At 34.4% G+C, this 11,716-nt stretch overlaps 1 protein-coding gene across 1 annotated transcript; it reads left to right on the top strand.

The window, feature by feature from the left end:
- Positions 1-3,613: 3,613 nt before the first annotated feature.
- Positions 3,614-11,308, top strand: LOC18604282 (actin-interacting protein 1-2). Its single transcript, XM_018118262.2, has 6 exons — positions 3,614-4,225; positions 4,981-5,142; positions 6,222-6,408; positions 7,192-7,614; positions 9,126-9,533; positions 10,332-11,308. The coding sequence occupies exons 1-6, from the start codon at positions 3,834-3,836 to the stop codon at positions 10,587-10,589; spliced, it is 1,830 nt and encodes a 609-aa protein (XP_017973751.2). The 5' UTR covers positions 3,614-3,833; the 3' UTR covers positions 10,590-11,308.
- The last annotated feature ends 408 nt before the right edge of the window (positions 11,309-11,716 follow it).

Raw genomic sequence — 11,716 nt, 5'->3', positions numbered from 1 at the left:
ACAACATTTCATCCAAATATGTTTTTCAGAACACAAATATTCATTTCATTTAAAAACATTAATATAGCTTATGAGTATCTTAAAAGCTTGGCTCGTGCCAGAAACCATTATCATACTCAATTATCAGGGATACCTTGGTCGAGGGCTATCCCAAACCGAGTCCGCCAAGGCTATTGAAAAGTTATGTACACATAAAACATGTTTTCATTTTGAAAATATAGTCGTTCCTTGGCGTTGGCCTAGTTCCCCATCACGTGGTGGTTTAGCGTGAAGTGAACTCTAAAGTCATACCTCGGGAGTTACCTTACTCACCTCTCCAATTGAGGTAAAATATATAAATATCTAGATTTCGTGCCCCTCTAATAGGCTGGTCCACAGAATCAGCCTATTGCAGCAAACTAAACCCACCATACAATAAAATTTTGATAGCATGACAGGGCTAATATTTTACTACCCAACCTGCAAGGGTAAAATAAGAAAATCCATACAATTCATAAAACACAATCCAACTAGTCATGCCAACACAATAACAATATAACATAAGCCATCAAATTCCAATCATAAATTTACAACATACCGGTGGTCTCCAATTACTCTATTTTCAAAATTGTTATTTTGTTTCAAGACAATTTATAAAATCTTTTCATGTAAATACATTTTGTTTGTAAAACACAAAGATTTACCATTTAAACTCTTTTTTATAAAATTTCACCAAAACCGAATAAAAACATACTTTAGATAATAAAAATGATGGTAAGGTTACTCACAGTACTGGAGTTCGATATACTTCTATTCTCAGTCTTCAAGCACAATCCTTTACCCTTGTTAGATGGCTCACCACCTATACATCATACATGAAACGAATGTCAATAAATTATATCAATTTATCATAAACTATTTCAGGCTCTCTAAATCTAAATGAATGCATTCGATGGGATGCAAAATGTCCGATTAATCACTTAAATGTGATATTCGACCTAAGTCACACTATACTCGGCCTAATCAGCTAGATCTCCAATTTAACTCCGAATTAATTCTTCTCACTTTTTACACTCTAATTATACCTAAATTACCTCAGTGACTGTGAATGAGATTCAATTTATCAGTCCCGGATCAATAATCACACATGTTTATACGTTAAGCAAAACTTTGAATTTTCACACCAAAATTTCCTATTTAATTTCTAGCCTCACCAAACATCAAATATCACTAAAATATCATGAAATATCCTCCCTAGAAAATTCGGCCAATGATGGGTAATGGGAGAAAATGAATTTTTCTTGTTGGTTTGTTTCTACACATGATAAACTAACTAAAAACACTAACATAACTTAGAATCAAATCAATCCAACTTCATTCTCTCTCCATACCCATTCCAACCAGCCATGAATTCACCATGAAAACATGAAATCTAACCATGAAAAATGAAAAAAAAAAGCATGGGTAGTGTAAATCACAAGTCAAAATCAAGAAATTTTACCTTTATTAGCTTAATCCCTTGAAATCCCACACTTTTTTTTTTAATTTTTCCACCTAGGATTCTTGTTTTTTTCCTTTCCTCCTTTGTTGTTTTTTGGCCGGCCATATGAATGAGAAATGGGCTGATTTTGTGTAATTTTAAAGCTAAATATTTAATGGTTATAAATATGTCATGTGTCACCATTTCATTGGTCCATTTTTATTTCTTAATTATTAAGCTTTCTCTCTCCACCATATAAATTCCTTTAATTATCCATGATAAAATTGGATAAAATCCATGTGCTGGACAAGTGTTCTGGTGGTGAAAAATTACAATTTTGCCCATGGGGTGGCAAAATTACCATTTTACCTCTATACTCCGAAAAATACCAGGATCACCATTTTTTCACTTCTCAACCTCAAATCATACTCCAATAAGTCAAATATAATCAAAATCTTTAAAAAAAATTTCCATTTTGTCCTCGAGTGGTAAAATTACCGTTTTGTCCCTAGATAGTGAAATTTTCGATTTGACTCCAAATTGATTCTCGAATCCCGAATCACCATTCTAAGTCATTCTGGGATTTTAAAATTTTTAATTTCACCATAAAATCTCTATTTGATTTAGTTCGAGGCTTAAATAAACTTTGTTGTACTTCTAAATACAATATCGACTTTTATAAATTCTTCGAAACTTTCTTAGCATGCAAACATGCTATCCATCACATGTATGTCATGACAAATATTTTATAGAGTCAGGCTTGACATCTTCTCCCCCACTTGGATCAACCGTATGATTCTTCTTCATGATTGATTTCAACATCCGACTAAATATTAATATTTTAATATTATTTTATTAATAAAATATTATTTTATTTTAAAAATTTTATCTTATCTTTTTGGTTCCCAAAGTTCTTTATTATGTCTCAATTCGCATCCGACCAATTTTATTTATCACCATATCAAAGTATGAGGCATTTCACCATTTAAAACATTCACACCTTTTCTTGAGGGAGAGTATCAAAAGGAATTGAAGAAATAAGTCCAAAATTAATAAAGTCCAAACATATAGCAAAGAAGAAAACATTATGCCTGAAGAACAGAGTCAGAAACCCAAAATGGAAGAACAAAATAGAAGCTGGACACTTGGTGCTCAAAACGCACCGTTTAAATAAGTAGCCAACCTTTCTCCGTTGTATAGGTGAAACTCACATTACACTAATAGGAATTTAAAAGTTAATTAGATACCATTAAATGTATTAATTAGTTAGCTAATTCTTTTCTCTCTCTTGCTTATCTTTACCCTATGTATATAAGACACTGTACAGCCTCATTTCTAAAACGAACGAATCTGACATTTCTAGAAACATATGTACCGCTTTTCTTCCTCACCTTCTGACAAGTTAATGGAATTACATACCTTACCAATGATACTGAGCAAAGCTTCTTGGAAAGCCGTCGTAAGCATGGCTTGAGTCAAGACCTGTGGTTATCCATTTCAAACACTTCACCTTCTGAAGGTCAATCATCTTCCCAAGCTTGAGTTCTTCTTCCTGGACTCATAACTTCTCAATTCGTCCCACCAATTCTGTAGAGACAAATTTTGGATACAAACTTGGATATCTACAACAAATATCCTAAGAATTCTCAGTTTCTCACCTATTCGATAACTACAACAAAGATAAGAAATTACAATTTACAGGATTGAAAGTGCTGAAAACTAAAGAAACTAAGAAGAAATATAAATGTGCTTGAATATGGTGTTTGGAAGCCCTTCTCCTCCTTCAGAACTTATACTAGGAGGGAAGTTGAGCACTTTTCACCTTGTTGAAATGTCTGCAAATGAGAAGAAAGAAACACAGGAAGAGCAAAATTAATTGTTAGGTTGGCTTGGTAGACATTGAATTCAATTATTAATATAGAATCGACCCAAATTTTAATCTTTTTTAAATCCAGGCAGAAGGTTAAACGTTTATAACCACGAACAATCCACTGCCAAAAAATTTAAATCATGATAATAATCCACTGTTGGTGATGATGGTCACGGCTATACCCACTGTAAACCAAGTGTTGAATATTGTTTCTGCGTTTTATCTAGTTGATCATGACGTATTACAGTTTTGGCCAAGCCAACAGTCCCAAAAGCTATAGCTAAAACATTCATCCCCCCCAAATCGATCACATCATTTCTACTTCGTGCCCTGCACTCCCACCCCACGAATATAAAACCATTTACTATTCAAAAACCCCTCACTCTTCCCCTGCCTCTGATCCCCAGACCCCACACTCTCTACTTTCCCTTTCACCACAATCCCTTCTCAGCTCCTCCATTTCCTTTTCCCAATCAAATTATCAAATAAAAAGTTAGAAACCCAATGCCAGAGCTCGCTGAGACCTACGCTTGCGTCCCATCAACCGAGCGGGGCCGTGGGATCCTCATCTCGGGCGACCCCAAGTCCAACAGGGTTCTTTACACCAACGGGCGATCCGTCATCATTCTCGACCTTAACAATCCACTCAACGTCGCTATTTACGGGGAGCATGCGTACCCGGCCACCGTGGCGCGGTTCTCGCCCAACGGGGAGTGGATCGCATCGGCTGACGTGTCGGGCACTGTCAGGATCTGGGGGACCCACAATGAGCACGTGCTGAAGAAAGAGTTCAAGGTTTTGTCGGGTCGGATCGATGATCTCCAATGGTCTCCTGATGGGATGCGGATTGTCGCCTCTGGTGATGGCAAAGGGAAGTCTCTTGTTCGCGCTTTTATGTGAGTTTTCTTTTCTTGTTGTTTTTCCTTTTATATGGTCTAGACTCTGAATACTATATCTATCAAACCCATTTCGTATTCCAATTGTTTGGATTTATATTTGATACTCTATCAGTATATAGATTCAATTTGAGGATAAGATTTTTGATTTTAGACACTGTCGATGAACAAAATGTGCTACCCTAAGATTGCTTAGAAATAAATACTTACAAGTTTAATTAGGAAAGATAGGATTTGTTTTGGCATACTCTCAAAGTTTTAAGTTCAATTAGTAATGACGTGGCAGCATGTGATTTAGTTTTAATGAGAGTTTGTTGGATCTATACTCTAATAATGTAGCAAATATAAATCCCCAATTGCTAGAGTATATGTAGGACTTGGTGCTTGCATAATTACCTTACAGATGACCCTATTTCCATTCACACATTTGCTTCGTTAACAAATCAGTCACATTTACCTGCATGCTGGTCCATATGCCTACTCGCTTTCAAGAAATTTGAACATATGTGAAAATATGGTCACCTTACTTGACACATCATTTAAAAGTGAGAGTAACAAGGGATTTTGAATTTTAATGTTAGAGATGCATGGACACTGAGGTCATAATTCCTTGACCTTTGATTTATGATAGATTACAGGGGAAGAGATTGAAACTTTTACTTTCCATGCAAAAAGATTTTGTAATGGTGTTCTTTATCTAGCCCACATTCTCATGCTGTTATTGTTATATAGCTGATGAACATTATCTTGCATAGGTGGGATTCAGGCACTAATGTGGGCGAATTTGATGGTCATTCAAGACGAGTTCTAAGTTGTTCCTTCAAGCCAACTAGACCATTTCGTATTGTAACATGTGGAGAGGACTTTTTGGTGAATTTTTATGAAGGCCCACCCTTTAGATTCAAGCTATCTCACAGGTTTGTTATAAAGAAAGAAGCTGTTTCCTTGACGTTTTGGGTCTGAAAAGGTCTCTTTCACATACTTCTGATAATGGATGGAATCATAAAGGGAGTTTTTTTTAGGGGGTACAGAATTGAAAAGAAACTTTGTTGATTAGTGTTTTTACACATTGCAATCTTTAGCCAAAATGATAATTTACTGTAGCCAAATACTTGCAAATGAGCCACAACCTCCTCCTAGGGGGTCTCCATGTGCATTTCTCTAGGAGAAAATCTTTGTGCAATTTATGCCAATCACTCTAATACTTTAGGCTATCTCAACTGATATGTACATAAATTTTCCTTATTATTGTATGTGTTAATCATAAGGGTTTTGTTGTTTCTTTTTAACTTTTGCCTCCCTCGGTCTGATTGGAGTTAGGCCTAGGCAACCCTCCCTGTCTTAATGACAATTTTGTTAATAGTTGATTGACCAAAGCATGGCTATGGTGGCACGAGAATTTTGGGTATTCTTTTCTTTATGTGCACACATTATTTTAAATGAAAATCTGTTATTTTCCTTTGCATACATGATTGAAAAAAAGAGGATGACTGTTGAGTGAAGTTGGTATCCTTTTAGGAAACATGGTATCTGGCAAGTTGGCAAGATTGGGTCCTGATGAGAACTATCTCTTCATATTGCAGCTACAATTTGTTGGTAACTAAAAACAAGTTTTGGTCAGGCAAACAAGAATGCAATAACCATTTTAAAACAACTTCAATTGATTCTGCTCAATCACTCATGGTTTAAAATAGATTTCACTAAAAAAAAAAGAAAGAAAGAAAAGGAAACATGGAGCCATGTTTTAGAATTAACTGTATGGCTTTTTTAATTCTTATGCAAATTAACCTATTTTTATTCTCTCTCTCTCTCTCTAACACACACACACACACACACACACACACACTTACACATCTTTTGCCCCATGTTTAAAGAAAAATATGTAAAACTCATCTGTCTCTCCAATGTTTGGAGTTTATGATTGTCTGAACTTTGGTGTATTCTTCATTTCACCTATAAATGCATAAACTGAAATGTTTCAATTTTTTATTTGCAGAGATCACTCCAATTTTGTAAATTGTGTAAGATTTTCTCCCGATGGAACCAAATTCATCACAGTTAGCTCTGATAAAAAGGGTATCATATTTGATGGAAAAAGTGGGGAGAAGATTGGAGAATTGTCATCTGAAGATGCTCACAAAGGCAGCATTTATGCTGTTAGCTGGAGTCCTGATGGTACACAGGTAAGCATGTGAGGACTTTTATGCTTGACAGTTGAATTCCATTGTAGATGTTATATGCACCTATATCACCAAAATAGACTTAAGCACAGTGAAAATATGAATAAATCGTTTTATTATTGCTGTATGAGATTTGGGTTCTTGTCAAAGGTTGCTGTAAAACATAGGAAAGAACAAATATGCACTGAATTCAATAGAGTCTTATCAAGTTGATATCCCTTAAATGTGTTTGAATTCTTCTTTTTCTTTATGTTTTAAGCATCTGAGTAAAAAAAATTGCAGCTCTTACTATTTTTCCTTGATGCACTTTGTATCTGCTTTGAAAAAGAATTTATATTGACCTCTATGGAACTGATCAATTACAATAGAGTGTAGAGCTTTCGCTGCCAATATTGTACAATGCAGAATGATTTGTCTGTCATTAGATTGGTCTTTCATGACTGGGTATTCTGGTATATTGCATCTTGATTTTTGTTAATGACACCAAGCTTGTATCTTTTGTTCACTACTTAGATTTTGTAGAGCAATTAGATTACTATTCATGCATTTTCCCTAGTATCACCCTATAGAACAAAAGCAATTGAAAGCTTCCAAACCCCCCTCCCCTTCATTTTCTGTCATTTTGTGCATGTATTTTAGTGTGTATCTGTAGTTACATAAGTTATAGTTTTCTTTCATGACGTGCTTCCTTTTTGTAGCTTACTGCGCTCTTTCTACTCAGCATACTTATGATGTCTTACAACATTCAAATATGCTTTTAAGATTAATTAGTAATTTTTTTTCCAGGTGCTGACAGTGTCTGCTGACAAGACAGCAAAAGTATGGGAGATCTCTGAGGATGGAAATGGGAAGTTGAAGAAAAAATTGACATGTTCTGGCTCAGGTGGAGTAGATGACATGCTTGTTGGATGTCTTTGGCAGAATGATCATCTTGTCACTGTCTCTCTAGGTGGTACAATTAGTATATTCTCTGCTAGTAATCTCGAAAAGGCCCCATTGCAATTATCTGGACACATGAAGAATGTCACTTCATTAGCTGTCCTAAAGAGTGACCCAAAATGTATACTGTCTAGTAGTTATGATGGCCTAATAGTTAAATGGATTCAAGGTGTGGGATATAGTGGTAAATTACAGAGGAAAGAGAATTCTCAAATCAAATGTTTTGCTGCTGCTGACGAAGAGATTGTTACTTCTGGATTTGACAATAAGGTGACTACCCATCTCTTTGTTTAGCCTATTGAAACAATGTCATTAAGATTAATTTGTTGATTTTCATTTTTCTTCTCACTCTCACTTTTTTTTTTTTTTTATTGGAGGAGGATGAGAACATGCTTTTATTCTTTTGTGCCATTGATTTATGTTTTTCAATTTTTTTTTCAAGTAGTATGTCTGTTTTCAGCATGGGTACATGTCTGACGTGAATAACATATGTAAAAGGTCACATCCTCATGTTAATATTCTCTATTGAAGTGTCCAATATATATGACATGAGTGTGTTAGAAAAATTATTAAGATTCAAAGCATACTAATCCATTCATGATGTGAAGATCATGGTTTAAAATTAACGTGGAGCGTTTAAGCAATAATTATTTGGGTAAAACATATTAACTTATGCTAAAACAATAACATTTTCATAACAGAACCTTTGAGGAGCAAAAAGACAAATTTAAAGGTGGAATAAAGGAAATAATTTTTTTACCGCAAAAAATTCCAGTTTCTGTAACATTCTTGCATGATGATTTATTTCAATGTATGAATGATTCAATATTCACACATTCTACTTTCAATTATATTTTATTTTAAATATATGGTGCTCTAAGGTGTAGAGTAGATTTTTTTACTTAACAGAATTTTAGTATCTAAAACAATGAGCACCTTTAGCTTCTAATGATTATTTGATTTTTGCAGTCTTTTTTCTCTTCCCTCGTGACTATGAACATGTTCATCTTGATTCTTGTTGAGTTTGAGGTTAAATTAGACCTTTATGTAGTTTATTATATCTTCATACGTCATAATTATCTTTTTCTATTGGATATGTAAGTTCTACTATTTCTTATGTTTTGTTTTTACAGCACGTTTGGTTCGCGGAATATGCATGAATGGAATAAAATTGCTATTCTGTGGGAATAGAATAGAATAGTTATTACTTTGTTTGGTATTGTGAATGGAATAGAGCAGAAATTGCTATTATGACTTATTACAGTGTTTGGTTGGTAGAAATAAGATTGGAGTAAGAAAGGAATAGGTAATAAAAAGACAAAAATACCGTTGACCATATTAACAATTATTTTCATAAAAAAATAAAATTATCTTTATTATCATTTAAATACACATTTATCCCAAATGACAATTATCCATCATAATTATATTTTCTCTCAATTACTAAAAATAATTATAATTTAGTCATATATTTTTATAAATGGATAATTATTTAAAAATATAATTTAATTATATGATATTTTATCCATCATAATCAATTAAATTTGTGTATAGATATTTATTTTTAGTCAATTCTTCACATATTATGAACTATTTACACTTGTGTTTAGAAAAATATTGGAGAAGAAATATTTGGGAAAAAAATAAAAAAACTAGTAGAAATAGAAAATCATGTTTTTTGATATATTAAATAGATGCTTGTCTTTGAAATTAAAAAGATAGTTTTTCATTTAAAAAAAAAAAAAAGTAAGTTATGTCTTTTAATGGTATTCCTATTCCAGATATGGAGAATTTCTCTACGTGGGGATCAGTGTGGGGATGCAGATTCAGTTGATATTGGCAGTCAACCAAAGGACTTGAGCCTTGCCCTTCTCTCCCCTGAACTTGCTTTAATCACAACTGACTCAGGAGTTGTCATGCTCCGAGGTACAAAAGTGGTGTCAACCCTAAACCTTGGTTTTGCTGTGACAGCATCAGCAGTTGCACCTGATGGAAGTGAAGCTATAATTGGTGGGCAGGATGGTAAATTGCGTATATATTGTATCACAGGTGATACCCTCAAGGAAGAGGCGGTACTTGAGAAACATCGAGGTGCTCTTACAGTCATACGCTACTCACCAGATTTTTCGTTGTTTGCCTCTGGTGATGCAAATCGAGAAGCTATAGTCTGGGATCGTGTCTCTCGAGAGGTATTTTCATTAGCACCACAGATTTTTCTTCTTTCTTTGTTCATTTAGCATTTGAATGTCATATAATTTGTGTGGTAAATTGGCAAATGTACAATCAGTTGCCAGTTGCCTTTGTCTCTCTCTGTTTCTTCATCCTTGCATATTTATGCTTATACAATCCTAAAAGTGGAGAGACATGAGTACAGTTTACCGCATTGTTTAAATTTAGTTAGTTTCTCTCTTATATTGCATTGATGAAGACCATTTTATATTATGCTATGGTCTTATATGTGTTTCAGGCTATCTGCTTTGCCTTTTTCTGTCCTTTCTTTTCAATAAATTAAGCAGATTGAAGGGCAGCACTGATTGTTGAGTCAATATGTTGCATATGCATTTGTTAAATAAACCTTATGATGACCATCTCATACAGTTTATTTACATGGGGAAAAGATCGTGATGGTCGTTGGTTTAGGATAAACTTTGGCCCAGGCATGCAATATCTCATTTTCAGACATTCATAGAGTTTCTTGTTTTGTGGAAAATTTTGCACCATTGGGTTTCTTATCAAACCTAGCAGCAGTGGAACTTACATGTAACCATGGAAATTAGATGTTTCATTATGTGATTCTAGTCCATTTTCTCTTTGTTTTGGTAATTCTGTTTTCTAGCCCATTGCAATGATCTTATACATTGTCATGTGATTTTCTTTAATGCCAGACTATGAAATGTAGTCATACTGATGAAATGCTCCGTATGACATGTTGGAGCTTAAGAACATGTAAATTTGTTAACTTGTTTTTAACAAATATTCTGCTGCAGGTAAAGCTTAAAAACATGTTGTACCACACTGCTCGTATAAACTGTCTTGCTTGGTCTCCAAATAGCAGTATGGTTGCTACTGGATCACTGGACACCTGTGTAATAATTTACGAGGTTGACAAGCCAGCATCTAGCCGTATGACCATAAAAGGAGCTCACTTAGGTGGAGTTTATGGATTAGCCTTTACGGATGAATACAGTGTGGTGAGCTCTGGTGAGGATGCTTGTGTTCGAGTGTGGAAATTGACCCCCCAATGATGGAGGCCAATGAAGAGATGTCTAGGTGGGAATTAGATGTCTAGGTGGGAATTAGATGTTTGGTGAATGCTCAGCATTTTATTGGGTTTTCCTTTTGTGAGCTTGGTCAGACTGAGGTGTGCAAACTGAAATCTACAAGTAGGAGGTGGGTGATTTACTGAACAGCATACGAGCCTTTCCGGTGTCTGTGTTATACCCGAAGGCTTTTTGGCTGCTTGGAATCAGCATTGTTTTCTTGTGTAAACAAGATGGTTGTTACATGGTTTTATTTAAATGATGGCATGATAGGGTTTATACTTGTTTTGTATCATTGTGAGCTTGTTAAAAATACCGTCTGTGGAACCTAGTTGGATCTGTAGCTATGGCAGACCCACAGTTTGAAGCAAAAGAAGTTATTGCATGGTTCATTACAAGTAGAGAATCTTTAGACTGGGAGTGAATTTGCTTGGAGTGTTAGTAGATGTAGATCGGAATCCCTGCTGCTTTTTTTCCCCACCCACTTAATGTTGGGGTTCGCCTTAAATTGTAATAATGTGAAGTTGATGTTGTTGTACTCAACAACATATTTATATCTTCCATTAGGATTATGGAGGCGAGTGTTCAATTTATAATGCATCTCTCCCTTGTATGATGGTTTTGTACAAGTCCCTTGACGTATTGTTGTGTTTCTGTAACTCTTTGTGCATTCCAAAGGTAAAGACTGTCTCTGATTTTTGGCATTGCTAGCTAGTAAGGCCTTGATTCAACGGTAAGGTGAGGACGTCCACCAATTGCTAGGCCCTAGGTTTTTAGCTTTCACTTTATTGGCCAGAGCCATTTTTCGCCTTGAATTGTGAGGTTTTATTTTTCAACTATATGTTAGTTACTAGCAGAACACTGGTGTTATGTTCTGAATTGATTATGTTTAAAAAATATATTTAAATTTTTCAGAAATTTTAAATAAGTTTTTTTTATTATATTCAATCAATTTTTTTATTTTTATTTAAATAGGTTTTTAAAATTAATGATTAATTAATTATTATTGATCAAAATAGTATTTATTACTTTATGTTCATATGACAATGATATGAAAGGTGAAAATATCACATTGTTATGTGTCATATTAACATATCATGTCAGTGTTACGT

Source organism: Theobroma cacao, chromosome 3, assembly GCF_053813885.1.
Source record: "Theobroma cacao isolate CCN51 chromosome 3, ASM5381388v1, whole genome shotgun sequence".
NCBI lineage: Eukaryota > Viridiplantae > Streptophyta > Magnoliopsida > Malvales > Malvaceae > Theobroma > Theobroma cacao.
This window is presented reverse-complemented; position numbering and strand designations above follow the sequence as displayed.